At 39.4% G+C, this 15589-nt stretch overlaps 2 protein-coding genes across 4 annotated transcripts; both read right to left on the bottom strand.

Annotated features, from left to right (window-relative positions):
- Nucleotides 1–255: 255 nt before the first annotated feature.
- On the bottom strand, nt 256–6290 carry popdc2 (popeye domain cAMP effector 2). 3 transcript variants are annotated; one of them, XM_066706506.1, is made up of 4 exons: nt 5468–6288; nt 3776–3884; nt 2848–3177; nt 256–666 (listed from the first exon to the last, which is right to left on the bottom strand). In XM_066706506.1, the coding sequence occupies exons 1-4, from the start codon at nt 5971–5973 to the stop codon at nt 514–516; spliced, it is 1098 nt and encodes a 365-aa protein (XP_066562603.1). In that variant the 5' UTR covers nt 5974–6288; the 3' UTR covers nt 256–513. The 3 variants fall into 3 exon arrangements, with proteins under 3 accessions (XP_066562603.1, XP_066562604.1, XP_066562602.1); XM_066706507.1 differs by having other exon boundaries at nt 2799–3177; nt 5468–6286; XM_066706505.1 differs by having other exon boundaries at nt 528–666; nt 2666–3177; nt 5468–6290.
- A 5610-nt stretch (nt 6291–11900) lies between these two features.
- On the bottom strand, nt 11901–15348 carry cox17 (cytochrome c oxidase copper chaperone COX17). Its single transcript, XM_066706494.1, has 4 exons — nt 15231–15348; nt 14745–14890; nt 14162–14285; nt 11901–12096 (listed from the first exon to the last, which is right to left on the bottom strand). The coding sequence occupies exons 2-3, from the start codon at nt 14867–14869 to the stop codon at nt 14201–14203; spliced, it is 210 nt and encodes a 69-aa protein (XP_066562591.1). The 5' UTR covers nt 14870–14890; nt 15231–15348; the 3' UTR covers nt 11901–12096; nt 14162–14200.
- Between the last annotated feature and the right edge of the window lie 241 nt (nt 15349–15589).

Genomic DNA, 15589 nt, shown 5'->3' with positions numbered 1-15589 from the left:
CAGGAAGTTAACCATGAAAGTATTATAAGTGATGTATTACAACAAATGTACACCAAGGTTTTTCTTTCCTATCCATATTTAGGAGGTAGTGTTCAACCTGAATGTTTTAGAATTATTGTTTATCTGCAAATATTTTCTTGTGTTAAACTCAAATCTAATGTCTACACTTTATAACATATAAAAACACACCACAATATGCATGTTTGTGATTATTTATGTAAAATCAATGAACAAAAACAGGAATTCCTTACCAAATCTTTACAAAATGCTTTGGTTTAATTAGTAGCAGGACGACAGCAGGATGAAATCAAATTTTGTAAGCTCACATTCAGTTTTCAGTTATCCTGGAAATACATTTATTCATGTAATCTAATCAAACAATCATCATAGTTAAAAAAGGAATCTCTTTTGGTGTGTGAAAGTACAAGTGGGATTTTCTAACTGAAACAATTGTGCAAGTGCATGTCAAACCCATCTCAGGTGAAGTCTAGTGGAAGTGATAGGATGCTCCTTCTATCCTGCACTCTCAGTGAAAGCAGATGTCTGTGCGTCTCTCCATCTGCCTGTCTGTTTCTCTGTCTCAGAGCTCGGGGGTCTCTGTAGGAGCCAACGGGGCCCTTCCTCTATGAATACGGTTTGAAAGACTTCCAGGTCGGCTGTCTCCGGCTGTGGGAGAAAAAGACAAGATACGTGACTTTTGTTCTTCTCTTCTCTACCACAGATGACCTCTCTCTTTCTCTCTCTCTTGTCTATCTATTGATTTAATCATTTATCTATGTTTGAATTTCATATTTCAAAGCTATGCTATATCCAAGGTCATCTGTGTGATTAAGCTAGTGAGAGTCAGTCCAACTCCCTCCCTTCTACTTGCTGTCCTTCACACTTGGTAACCAGAAGTAGTGCAGTGTTGTCTGACAGATACCTGATAAGCATTCGTCTTTAAACAAGCAGCCGAGCACAGTGACATGCATAAGAAAGATAAAACTTTATTTGTGTCACTAGAAATAGATCCGTTCTTTCCTTGTAATTGGTCATGCTTTGAATCAAATGGCAACTAATTATACTTATCTCCCAATGGAACATTTCATTAAATGATTTAGCTCCCAGAACTACACAATCAGACAGTCTTTAATTAGTTTTATTCCCAAGGTCACATGTGTAAAGCCTACTGTGAAAAGAGAGTCATAAACTTCTGAGAGATTGAAAAGAATAGATTTTGTTATATTCTTGTGTTTTCAAGCCTACAATGAAGGAACACAATATATCAACTTACCGTACACATTAAATAAAAGTAAGAAAGCTCTAGTCGACAATGGTTGTAATTGTAAATTGATGATAAATAAGGCATGCAAAAGCTGTATATCTTTATGTCAACAAAAACCTCTTAACCACTACAGAAAGATCATTTGGATACCAATGATGGTCTGCAGTTTGACAAAGAAATAAACTTACGAAGTCTGCAAAGCATTCCTCTTTGAAACGCTAGATCACTCTCTTGGAATCAACAACCAATTATTTTCTTTAAATAGGAAACTGAATCCGGTGAGTGAACCCAACATTAAATTGTTGTTGTCCGGAGAGAGAAGAGAACATCACCTTTTAAATTATCGTCTGTGAACTATCATTGGCACAGGCACAGAGGGAAATATTGTTATCCACTCCAAGCCCCGTGATCTCTTCTTTCACACGGCTGACCTCCGGCCCCGGTTTGAAAACAAGTTCTGAAGGTCGGAACTTTGACATACCAGCGGAATCCTCAGCAGCTGCTCCAGCTAACCACGCCCAGGACACAACCTAACCCGCAGTCCTAGGCTGTTTGCAGGGAAGCATGCAGGATTAAAACAGAGGCTGGTGGCTATCCCCAAACTTGCCAGCTCTTAATTTAACTAAACAAAACATATTTGGGCTACAGGCTTGAAAACCTACTCTACAAATTAAATTGAAAGGCCCTTTCCCAACTATATAGAGAAATACATACCTAGCTGATGGTGTTGGACATTAGTATGTTGCAGATTTCAGCTCTCAAAGCCTATGATTCAGTACTGAGCTGGTAATGCATGACAATGGATCACACACAAAACTACACACTCAGCAAAATCAATCTCCTCAGAGGCCCAGCGCTGCATGGCAGGGGAAAAGGTCTCAATCTGAGGTGCAATGGAGAGATGCCCACACAAGCTATCTGCTGGCACTAGGCCTGACCATAGATATAATACAGTTCCCAGCTCTTTTCATAAGATCTCTAAACAAACATTACACTACTAACACTATTAAGTTTTATCTTGAATTTTACAATATTATCCTTTCATAATTTCTTCACCTATATTTACAGTGGTATATACAATTGTGAAAACAGGCCTCTCACTGTGAATTAAATGGTCCAGTGTAAGGTAAACGTATATCAAAAAGTGATATACTGAGGTAGAAAAGCTTCACTGAAAACTGGAAATGTTTGGCTATCATGTAAGTAATACAGCATTTAATTTCATTGTCCTGTAGCCATGCATTAGACACACCAGCCAAAAGATTGCAGGACAAATAGAGAACTGCATTACATATACTCACACAAGTTCGACTTTTATGTTAACATAAGCGTGAACCAGTTTCAAGGCCAGGTTAGTACAAGTGCAGCTCTTTTTTCCTTTTCAGCACACAGTGTACTTACATGTGACATAAGAACAGGCCAGTGTATTAACTCCTATAACCATTCTCTATGTCAAATAATTCACTGCCATATTCCATAAAGGATCCCGTCATATCTGCAAAGTCCTCCACTATCAGACTGGTAGAGTCCTCACCAGGCATCTCCGTATCTGAGGGCCAGTGCCCGGGGTAAGGGTGGCTCACATTGGGTGCTGAGTTCTTTCTTGGGCCAGCAGGCGGGGTGGTCTTTTGTGGAGCAGGCATGAAGCTCGGCCCCTGCTCCTCTGTCTTCTCGCTCTCTACCTCGCTGGTGGAGGGAGCCAGGACGTGGTACAGGCTGGGCAGACGGATGTCCAGGCGCACGCCACTCTTGGCAAAAAGCTTATTATTGAGGGAGTACAGCTTCTCTGTGATGTCGTTCCCCAGCATCACGGAGAAGAGGCGAGCGATATAGCGTTCTCTGGACAACAATAGGTAGAGCTTTTTCCTCCTCCAGGTAATGTAGCGACAGTCCGTCTCTGCTGTCAAAGTCACCTGGCAAGAGGTCAAAGATGAGAGAGTATTCAGACACAGAACTCATTCCTTGAAACATCTGCTATATAATGCACAGTAAAGCCCTTGGGAACCCAAAGTCCCATTTTCAGGAATAGAAACTTGAAAAAGGATTTCAGGAGACACGAAGACTTGTCTTGAGGCCACTTTGTTGAAGCAAAAGAAGTAAATTTTCCCCTCGTTTCATCAGCAGCCTTGCCAAAAGTTCCCAATAAACACAAACAATAAATAATGTGATTAATTTATGAAATGCAGTTGCTTCACTTCACATATATTGCAAATAACACATGTAATATACATGTAAATTAATATGTATAAATATGCATTCATAAATAGCTGACCATGTATAATTGTGCTTGAGAGTTGAAAATTCTACAAAGAAAATGAAAATAGAATGAGAAACTAACTTGCAAGTTATTGTACTTAATAAAAATTCTGTAAACTAAAACTACAGAGCTGACAGAGGTAACTCTCATTCTTAATAATTCACATACAATGGGTAATACAAATACAAACTTGTACTTTCAGATGTGATATCAGGTTCAAATTGATTGTTCATTTTTCTCAACATGGTTTTTACCTGAAACATTCCTTCTTCCGTAGGCCGCAAGGACTCCCACTCAGGAGAGTCGAGGAACTGGTACGGGAAAATGTAGTGTAGAAACTGGCCTTCTAAACAGACCCGAATCCTTAGAGAAGAAGCAACACTTTGTTTTTAGAGTGGTGAGAGACTAAATTACATTTCTTGAGGTTTACAGCTATGCTTCAGTGAAATAAAAATATACATTTAAAACTGGATGAAAATAGTTTGTGTTGGAAACTAATTTTCAGTATTTTTCATTCACATTTTTCAAATGTTCAATGTTATTATTTGATCAGCCTTTCAATGTGAAAATGCAATCTACTTAATCAATACTCAATAGAAAACATAACACAAATATGTTGCATGAATGATGGTTTTTACTGGATAGAACAGAAAATGATTTAATACATATCACTGTAATCTTTTAGGCAAGCTACAAAGCACAATTTAGCAACATTCATTGAATATGTTAATATAGCCTTTATTTGAAAGTGCTTTAAGTGGGAAATGGCTGATTTGCACCATCTAATATAAAGTTGATTATGTAACTATTTCCTCATAGGATATTCTGGAAAAATCCTTCCTTTCATCCTTGTGGCCCTTTTCAGTATTGGTAGGTAAGAGTTTCATGTCCTTGAGCATGCTTTCATCTGTGAGAATTGAATGAGGTCCACTAAGGTTCATGCTCACAGCACTGCCAAGGTTGTTGAGTTCAAAGACACTGAGACCCTGAATGAAGGTACTTTGCCAAGGCATGCCATCCATTGGACCATTTAACACTTAACGTGCACATCATTGTTCAACTGTTTACAGTGTTGAACGTAAGTTTCTCTATATAATGACATTTCCAAAGACATATTTTTCTCACTTGCTCCATTAAACAGGGAAAATAAATCAATCAATAAAGAGCTACTTATCTTTGGAACTGACAAGCATTGCTATTTACTGACAGAGAATACAATGTAAATGTGAATGTAATCTCATGAAGATAAAGAAAGTCTTTATTATGATGGGTATTAAAATGTCCTATAAGACATTAAGCTTAGGCGAGCCTTAGTGACAGGTGTGAACTTCTAAACAAGCCTCAGACAGAGAAAGCTGAGGAATATGGAAATACATGCAGTCATATCCTGGGTTTATAGTGCCTGTGTTGTCTTGTGTTGTTCTTCATATGAACCCTACACTGCAGATACGGTAACGATGGGGTAGATGGGAAGGTTATATTTGTGTCTGATAGTTTAAATACTATTAAAGATTAAGACACTTTTGAGACACATCTTTCTAAAAAACATAAACATATGTTATGAAGGGAATAATGATATTGTAGCATTTAAATTATTAAAATAAATACATAGATTAATGAGAGACATATTGTACAAAATTGTAAGTTTGAAAGTCAGATGCTGAAGACACTCATTCAAGGTAGAGATGCAGTCCAATGGCTTAGAATAGCTGCTGCCACAAAGAAGCTATGGTAAACAACTTATATTATAACATATTTGATGCTACATTAGGTATTATAATCTCATGTTCAGACATAACTGCATTTATTTCCATTCACACGTCTTTTTGATAGTCATTCTAAACTAGACCTATTGGTAAACACTGACGCATTGAAACATGATGTTTTAGTGCTTGGATGTTACGGCCAGCAGGAAGTCACACTTGTGAAACTCATACTCCACTTACCTCCCTGAAAGCAGGAAGGAGAGCCTGTCTATAGGGGTCTTCCCCTCCACTGCATAGTTCTGGTCCTTGTCCAGGGAGAGGACCTTGCTCTCGCAGGCTGTGACGATCTCTTTGAAGACTAGCACTGGCACCTGCAAGGGTAGGTAAATGCCTTTGTATAGGGTGTCGAACTCCTCCTTGAAGCTGTCCTTCCGCAGCCGGTAGATGAGGTGAGCCAGTTGTAGGAGGCAGAGGATTAACAGGAGCACGCTCCAGAAGACGATATCTGCACCACAAGCCCCCATCCAGCCCCAAAAGGCATAGCACAGGAAGCCTGGGGCCAGGAGGCTGAAGATGTAGATGGCCCCGAACACCGCACTGCCCCCCATGTACCCCAAGACAAATATCGCGTTGGCAAGATGGTACACAGAGCTTTCCAAGTCATTGGTCCACTCCACACACTGAGGGTGCCCATAGAACATGGTCTCAAACATGGCTGAGTTCTCCTTCCACAGAGTTGTGTGCATATTTCTTTCTTATCCAGGAAAATAACTTAAAACAAAGAAAATTAAGAAAAACTAGTATAGCTCCAAAGTATTCATAGAAAAAATAGCTTATTTTTCTAAAACATAAACTCTTTAAAAACACGTTTTGCTCCCTAATGTGGTTAGAAAATGTAATACTGCACCAAAGAACAACCTGGATAAGTTTCTGCACAAGCTGCACTGGAGATCTAAATTAATTGCTCTGCATTCGTTTCTTGCTCACTTTCCCACCCTCTCTCTCTCTCTCTCTCTCCCTCTCTCTCTGACCCTCTGTCGGTCTCCCCCTCCTTCTCTCCCACTCCCTTGTTCTTCACCAAGAGTGTATCATTTGGAATGTGCATCACTTGGCAACAGGGAGACGAGAGAGTCCCCAGAAGGATAACCATGTTTGGAATTGAAACCCAAGGAGGAAAGAGCCATGGATAGAAAGCAGACGAGCCACTTAACATAACACACTACTCAACAGAGGTGATAAGAAGTGGCAGAGAGCCCTGTTTTCCTGGGAACAGCACCGTTTTGGCGAGTCCTGCTCTGAAGACTATCCGGGTTTCCTGATTTCATCCATAAAGATGACAGAAAGCTGTCTGATCAGGAACTAGAAATGGTTCTGGAGTTCGTGAGGGACTCCGGTGCTTTTTTAAAGGCTGAAATAGGTAGGATTACACATCAGGTCGGATTTCAGATCTGACCCCTCGCAATGTTTTACATGCCAGATCCCACTAGTCACTGTCAGTTAAAGGGGTAGTCTTGCATTCAGCAAATGGCATGAGGTTCTGTGATCTGAATTTAAGGACCATTCAATTCTTCTTAATACTCAGGTTGATGTTGTCAAGAAAGACAGTTTCTTCAGATGCAAGTAAAAAATGTGTCTAGATGATGCCAGATGTCTTTGTGCTAATTAAAACATGTTACAATACCCTGCAAAAAGTGTCAGTAATATTTATTTACAAATAAACATACATTTAATGTTTTGGCATTATACAACAATTCAATGCTTCAAATACACTTTAAATATGCCACTAATTCTATTTTTTTTCTTCTTCTATCTTTCAATGACAGGGGGCACTAATTTATAAGTTCAAAAGCTCGTAGCCAAAGAAGATGACCCCAAAAAATAAAGCAATTAAGAATCTGATTGTTTTAACACACGGTGACAAAAATAACTTTAAAAATGGGACAAAGTATTAACGGAGTTTTCGTCCTGGACTGCACTGGAATTAATGATCTGTGAAGCACTTTCACCAAACCCAGTTATTCTTTCCATTAAGTGAGACGGGCCAAGGAGTTGGTTAATTTTAACAAGTTATAAAAAAGCAGCAGTAAGTAAACATTTAGTACCGGACAGGTGAGGTCAATTTAATGACATGAATTCTATTGTCACTATTTTTCCGTCCATAGACATTCATAAATACAGACATGATTAATGATAAACAAAGGAACGAATGACTACTCTCAAGTGAAACATTCCTTGCAGGTTATTAAACCATCTACTTCTGCCAACTATGAAAACAGTGATTGTCCCAACTGCTGCTGCAAAACACCCACTCCTTTCTTCAAACCCCACCTGGGCACCCAGAGATCCCTGCAGGTCACGTACTGATCATAAAAATATGACTGTTTCGAGGTGTTTTAAACCAGCTTTCTGCTCCTAGACCCACGGCACAATGCTGCTTCACCGGATTCACTTTCAGAGATTTATTACTAGGCTGCCAGGCAAACACACAGAATTTATTTTTAAACTGTAATCGTTTTGTTTTTTTTAACTATAGTGAATTCACTGTTACTGATTGGAAAGCCCCACAGTGGCCCATGGCTAACATTTACTGAATGTAGATTTGGGGAGGTGACCAGTCTCCAGAAAGAAACCAAATTATATCAATGGGCACAGTGGCAGTGAGAGGAGGATTGCCTGGCTTCGTCTTTCTTCTTTCACATGCACACAGCTGAAATGCAAACTCTGATCAAGAGCTTTGTTTATTACTACACCAATAGACTCAACCAGAGTGGCTAAATTCTGGAAGGAAAAAAAAAGACAGTATATCAACACTACTGTAATATTAAAGTTTAGTTAATAAATTAAATAACACACTTGATTTTCTGACTTTATACATCAGCCATAGTGTTTTAGGCCTATATCAATGCAATTTAGGTCTTGCATAGAAATACTCCTCAACAACATTCACTTTAATCAGGTATATCCTTACAATACTCTTGCCATCAGCAAACTATATCCCGTTAAAATATTGAGCTCTCCCTAGATCATTTTCTCCACATCAGAGGGTGTTCACGGCTTATCACTGTATATCCCTGCTCTGTGGAATGCCGTGGAAGGAATAATGAAAATTGCTGAACATCTGTTCAGGGAGTGTCAAAGGTCATTTCATAAAGTAGGGATGTTCTGGCTAGAATAACAATATATTTAAATTAATAAAAATGCACATTACCGTTCAAAAGGTGTGGTCAATGCTGTATACATACAATCCTCAGATGCCTGGTTTATGAAACAAATACAACCCATCCCTGTAATTATTTCCATAGGTATGTTGTGCAACTGATAAAACTATGCGCCTACGTCATAAAAACTGTTTCCCTAGCGTTGTTGATTTGTTGCTTCACAATTTCAACTATCAATCTGTTCACAGAATAAAAGGGTCAATCATGAAAAGGCGATATAAATGTATTTCTGTACTTCTCCAACACTATCAGGACTTGTGTCTTTTAGGAGAGTAGCACCTTGTTACGTGAAGAATTCAGATTAGCGCAGTGTTGATTCAGAGCGGCTGTTGTTCTATTAAAAGCTGCCCCGTGTATCAGCAGCAGCAGCTGTTGCCATTCAAACTCCTGGAGAGAATTTCAGGAAACATTTGCTATATCGAGAGAGAGCACCAGCAAAGAAGGGAAAGCCTAAATTACAATGGCAAAGGTTTGACAAATATTACCCAACCTGGGCTTAATTCCTGAACTATCAACATGCCAGTGAATCAAATGGTTCTGTGCTACATTGACATTAAAGTTGCCACTTGACCCAATAACACCAGGAGACAAAGATTGTAATTGTATTTTTTCAAAATTGTATTGTATCCATTGTAACTTATCATTGGACAATACAATGAATTCAACCTACATGGATTTAGTTACCTAATGAGGAGAGAAGAACATACAGTGAGGGAAAAAAGTATTTGATTTTGATTTGCTGCTGATTTTGTACGTTTGCCCACTGACAAAGAAATGATCAGTCTATAATTTTAATGGTAGGTGTATTTTAACAGTGAGAGACAGAATAACAAAAAAAAAAAAAAAGAAAAACGCATTTCAAAAAAGTTATAAATTGATTTGCATGTTAATGAGGGAAATAAGTATTTGACCCCTTCGACTTAGTACTTGGTGGCAAAACCCTTGTTGGCAATCACAGAGGTCAGACGTTTCTTGTAGTTGGCCACCAGGTTTGCACACATCTCAGGAGGGATTTTGTCCCACTCCTCTTTGCAGATCCTCTCCAAGTCATTAAGGTTTCGAGGCTGACGTTTGGCAACTTGAACCTTCAGCTCCCTCCACAGATTTTCTATGGGATTAAGGTCTGGAGACTGGCTAGGCCACTCCAGGACCTTAATGTGCTTCTTCTTGAGCCACTCCTTTGTTGCCTTGGCTGTGTGTTTTGGGTCATTGTCATGCTGGAATACCCATCCACGACCCATTTTCAATGCCCTGGCTGAGGGAATTAGGTTCTCAAACAAGATTTGACGGTACATGGCCCCGTCCATCGTCCCTTTGATGCGGTGCAGTTGTCCTGTCCCCTTAGCAGAAAAACACCCCCAAAGCATAATGTTTCCACCTCCATGTTAGACGGTGGGGATGGTGTTCTTGGGGTCATTCCTCCTCCTCCAAACACGGCGAGTTGAGTTGATGCCAAAGAGCTCGATTTTGGTCTCATCTGACCACAACACTTTCACCCAGTTCTCCTCTGAATCATTCAGATGTTCATTGGCAAACTTCAGACAGGCCTGTACATGTGCTTTCTTGAGCAGGGGGACCTTGCGGGCGCTGCAGGATTTCAGTCCTTCACGGCGTAGTGTGTTACCTTTTGTTTTCTTGGTGACTATGGTCCCAGCTGCCTTGAGAACATTAACAAGATCCTCCCGTGTAGTTCTGGGCTGATTCCTCACCGTTCTCATGATCACTGAAACTCCACGAGGTGAGATCTTGCATGGAGCCCCAGACCGAGAGAGACTGACAGTTATTTTGTATTTCTTCCATTTGCGAATAATCACACCAACTGTTGTCACCTTCTCACCAAGCTGCTTGGCGATGGTCTTGAAGCCCATTCCAGCCTTGTGTAGGTCTACAATCTTGTCCCTGACATCCTTGGACAGCTCTTTGGTCTTGGCCATGGTGGAGAGTTTGGAATCTGATTGATTGATTGCGTCTGTGGACAGGTGTCTTTTATACAGGTAACGAGCTGAGATTAGGAGCACTCCCTTTAAGAGAGAGGTCCTAATCTCAGCTCGTTACCTGTATAAAAGACACCTGGGAGCCAGAAATCTTGCTGATTGATAGGGGATCAAATACTTATTTCACTCATTAACATGCAAATCAATTTATAACTTTTTTGAAATGCGTTTTTCTGGATTTTTTTGTTGTTATTCTGTCTCTCACTATTAAAATACACCTACCATTAAAATTATAGACTGATCATTTCTTTGTCAGTGGGCAAACGTACAAAATCAGCAGGGGATCAAATACTTTTTTCCTTCACTGTATACACCGATCAGCCATAACATTATGACCACCTGCCTAATATTGTGTCGGTCCCCCTTTTGCCGCCAAAACAGCCCTGACCCATCGAGGCATGGACTCCACTAGACCTCTGAAGGTGTGCTGTGGTATCTGACACCAAGACGTTAGCAGCAGATCCTTTAAGTCCTGTAAGTTGCGAGGTGGGGCCTCCATGGATCGGACTTGTTTGCTTGATTGGATTGAGATCTGGGGAATTTGGAGGCCAAGTCAACACCTTGAACTCATGATTCATCAGACCAGGCCACCTTCTTCCATTGCTCCATGGTCCAGTTGTGATGCTCACATGCCCATTGTAGGTGCTTTCGGCAGTGGACAGGGGTTAGCATGGGCACCCTGACTGGTCTGTGGCTACGCAGCCCCATACGCAACAAACTGCGATGCACTGTGTGTTCTGACACCTTTCCATCAGAACCAGCATTCACTTTTTCAGCAATTTAAGCTACAGTAGCTCGTCCTTTGGATCAGACCCCACGGGCCAGCCTTCACCCCCCACATGCATCAATGAGCCTTGGCCGCCCATGACCCTGTCGCTGGTTCACTGCTTTTCCTTCCTTGGACCACTTTTGATAGGTACTGACCACTGCAGACCGGGAACACCCCACAAGAGCTGCAGTTTTGGAGATGCTCTGACCCAGTCGTCAGTTGTCAAAGTCGCTCAGATCCTTACGCTTGCCCATTTTTCCTGCTTCTAACACATCAACTTTGAGGACAAAATGTTTACTTGCTGCCTAATATATCCCACCCACTGACAGGTGCCACAATAATGAGATTATCATTGTTATTCACTTCACTTGTCAGTGGTCATAATGTTATGGCTGATCGGTGTATATGCAGCTCTGGAAAAAAATTAAGAGACCACTTAACATTGATTTCTGAACTTGGAGTGGTCTCTTTGTATATACAGCTCTGGAAATAATCTTTTGACAAATTTTCCTAGGGGTAAATAACTATTGTAAGAAGAAAACCAATTTTTTCAATTAAATATATTTTCCTTCAGCATCTACAAATCAGCATATTGTGTTATTCCAGTTAAAACAACTTTGACAAACAGTACAGAGGCCACTAAATTCTGAGTCTGACTGACACCACAAACAAGAAAGGATTGGAAACCAAAATGTTCAGGATTTTTTTTTATTAAATTATAGACTATTTTCTCATTATTTTAGGAAATACCACAGTTTTGGAGAGAATAAACATTTACATACACTTTGGAGTCGATAGAAATGAGCATCACAAATATTCCATTGCAATTAAATAAATAAAGCTCAGAGGATCACCACAGCATTTCAGTCACCAGACACCAGGAACACACTGAAAGAAAGAAGAGAAATACGTTTAAAAACTCCACTCTTGCATGATTTACAAGGCAATGCTGATGATGCTCCATTCAGCAGACAATGTACTATGAATAATAATCATAAAATAACAATACAATATTAAACTGTGAATGAAAATACGATAAGGGAGTTCACTTATCATTGCTATAAGTAGAAAAAAAAAAACATCTGCACTGGTGATGACTTCCCAACCCTGAGGTCTAAATGCCATGATCTCATTGTTGTGGAGACTTGGCTGTATAATTGATGAGGATTCAGTCATGTATCAGATCATATAGCCAGGCATGACATTCTGTGAAACAATCAATTACTAATTAATCATACCAAATAATCCCTTTGTTTAAAGCAGTTGCAATTTAAGTACATTTAAATTAAGTGGAAGTTAAATTTGTTAAATTTGTCCTGTGACTCATCCCTTTCACTTCCTCAAACCTGAAGTAAAAAAAGTCTACAAAGGCCACTGTTAAAATACACCTACCATTAAAATTATAGACTGATCATTTCTTTGTCAGTGGGCAAACATACAAAATCAGCAGGGGATCAAATACTTTTTCCCCCTCACTGTATCTCAATATGGTGCTATGATGTGAATAATGTCTTAAAATTACTTGACCCAAGTAATAAAGCACATACATGAACTGACAAAAGCCAACTTCTACTGGTTACAGATCAAACATGAGATCATGCACTTTGGATGTTTTTTTCTACAAATCACTGTGATGGCCAGTATGTATGTGACATTTTAGACAAACGAACTGCCATGATTGACAGACGTTTGATGGTGAGAGCCATACATCCAGCAGCCTGATATCCATGGAACAAAGCTGGGAATGTAACACAGTGGTTCATGAAAAATGACCTTGAAACTTTTTCCTAACCTGCTCAGAGTCCTTAAATACCCAACTGAACACCTTTGGTATGAACTGGGATGGTCAATCAAGAAATGGCTGCAAAACATTAAACTTCCTTGTCAGCATTAAAACGTCCTCTCTGGGTCCAATGCCATACTATTAATCTCAGGCTTATAATAAGATGTTATGTTTACACAGGTTCACTGATGTCACAGACAATACTAACTGGTGGGAAAACCAGTAGATTTTTTTCTGAAAACATAAATCAAAAATCAAAAAAATGTTCTGGCCTGCTAGAAAAACCAATTGTAAAATCCTTGTTGATATTTAAAAATGTCTAAATGTTTCTGAATAAAACTGACTTAAACATATGTACAAGTCACGTACATAAATACGTACTCTTTAATTATGATACATCATAAAACAAATTCCAGTTTTCCCCTTTAAGCAAATCTAACAGATCTCAATAGAAAACATTAACACACATTTGGAAACAAATATAAAAATCACCTAAAAGTCTGAATAACTAACTATAAATTAAAAGTTTTGCAGCAGTCAGGAGTGTGCCCTTAACAAAAATGACATCAGCACTGTCCAACTGTTTTAGTGAGCCATACAAAGCGCAACTACAGCAGATTCCATCCAGTGGCGCCTATGAAGCAGGCACTTTTTATTGTTTGGACATTTTCAGTACTTAATCATAATGGAACTAGGAATTACTGAAAATGAATAACCCTGAATGTAAACCAGATTGTGGCCAATTACAGCACCTAGCTCACATGTGTGAAAATATGTGCACTTTACAAGCACTGACAGGGTGCAACACAGCTGGCAAAGTAACATGAGATCACATGCTTTTTAGTGTCATTAACAAAATGTGTTGCAGCATGTGTACTTCACGTTAAGTAGCCTATTACTTGTTCTGCTTGTTTTGTGTGGTTTCAATTCTGCAATTATAGCTAGAATACACTACACGTGGGGCTAACATGTTGAAATACAAAATGTGAGTTATGTAAAATGAGGCTTTCAGTTACCAAACACAATACTGATTGGTTTTGTGAAATCTCCAGAAGCTCAAAACTGCTCTCAAATTGACAAGGATATACAGTTTCGTAGATTATTAGATGCCTGCATTTAAAGTGCTGGTTTGATTATGTTCCTGCTGGGCGACTGGTCCTCTACACTTACCACAAATGCTCAGTCCCACTACGTTTTGTTAAGATGTGGTTAGATTTTAAATCCCAGGGCCCTCATACACTCCTTGTGAGCCTCGATCAGATCTCTGCAGCCCTCTTCGCCCTTCTCAATAATGCTGAAAAAGCAACATTAGTGTTAGGACAATGCCATTCACTAACTTAAATAACTGGCTTTCTTGCACAGATGGAATTCTTATCCATTTGAAGTCCAAGGCACCGAGCATAATACAATTAGATAATTATGTCAAGCAGCTGTCATCCGTCCATCCATCCAAGCACAAACAATCCAAAGAAAATGTATATTATTATTAAAAAAAATAATAATAATTACTCCAAAAACGATTTACATTAATTATTAATAACTATGCACAGTGTGAAAATACTTCAAATTAAGTAAAATAGTAAGTGCACTCTTCACTATTAGCAATATACTAGCTTTATAATTAAACCTTTGAAACTGGAATAAAAAAATATAGAATACAATTAAAATCGCCATAATTGCAGCCATCGAATATTAGATGTGCGTGTACTGATTATTATCCTTAATGAACTAGATATTTGTGAAGACTTGTTACCAGGCATCTCTGACTTTCTTGGTCTCCGGACACGCACAGCACGCCTTCAGGGGCTTCGTGTCCTGCGGCTCCTGGGCGCACTGGCCGCTGCTGGCCTCGCAGCTCGCTGCTGGTAAACTGGCCATTTTCCGGTTGGGTTGTCTGTCCTTGAGACACGGAAATAAATGCAATGAACGAATTCATTAATCAGACCGCGAACCAGTGATCACTTTCAATGAAAATAAACTGAACAAATCGAGAGCAGATCGGACATTCACAACAGCACACACTTCACTGCCATGCCGGTTTGGTTTCAAATACTAAGGCAGCGGTTTTAAAACTGTTTTAATGAGAAACAGATCTCATCTGGGTTTCATAACCACATGCTACGCAATCGCGAAAATAATTCTCATCTCCTGACAGATTTCCATAGCGCATGAAGCCAAAGCAGAAATAATATAATGTATTGAAAAATAATACAATTCTTAATTTCAATGCGACTCTTACTTATATCTCCTTTGCCAGAGTATAGAGCTCACACACGTCCTTCCTTGCACAATTTTGTGAAGATCACGCTTTCAACTACAACTTCTAAGAGGACTCTGGGGTCTGTAGTTTTTAAATGGCCAACGACAAGAAAATGCAAGATTTTATTTTTTAAATGACTCCATCTCCCAGAATGCAGTGCTATCGAACTATCGTAAACAGCCTCCCGTCGTAAAGTGTAGTTTTTCCCCTACTGAATTATTGAGACTCTTTAACCAACATGGTTTTCACAATGTGTACAACAACATTTATAATAAGACAAACAGTGGACACACGGTAATCAAACGTCCTGTTTATCTAAGTTTGTAGATAAATGCTGT

The sequence above is a fragment of the Amia ocellicauda genome, chromosome 6 (assembly GCF_036373705.1).
Source record: "Amia ocellicauda isolate fAmiCal2 chromosome 6, fAmiCal2.hap1, whole genome shotgun sequence".
In the NCBI taxonomy this organism is placed as follows: domain Eukaryota; kingdom Metazoa; phylum Chordata; class Actinopteri; order Amiiformes; family Amiidae; genus Amia; species Amia ocellicauda.
This window is presented reverse-complemented; position numbering and strand designations above follow the sequence as displayed.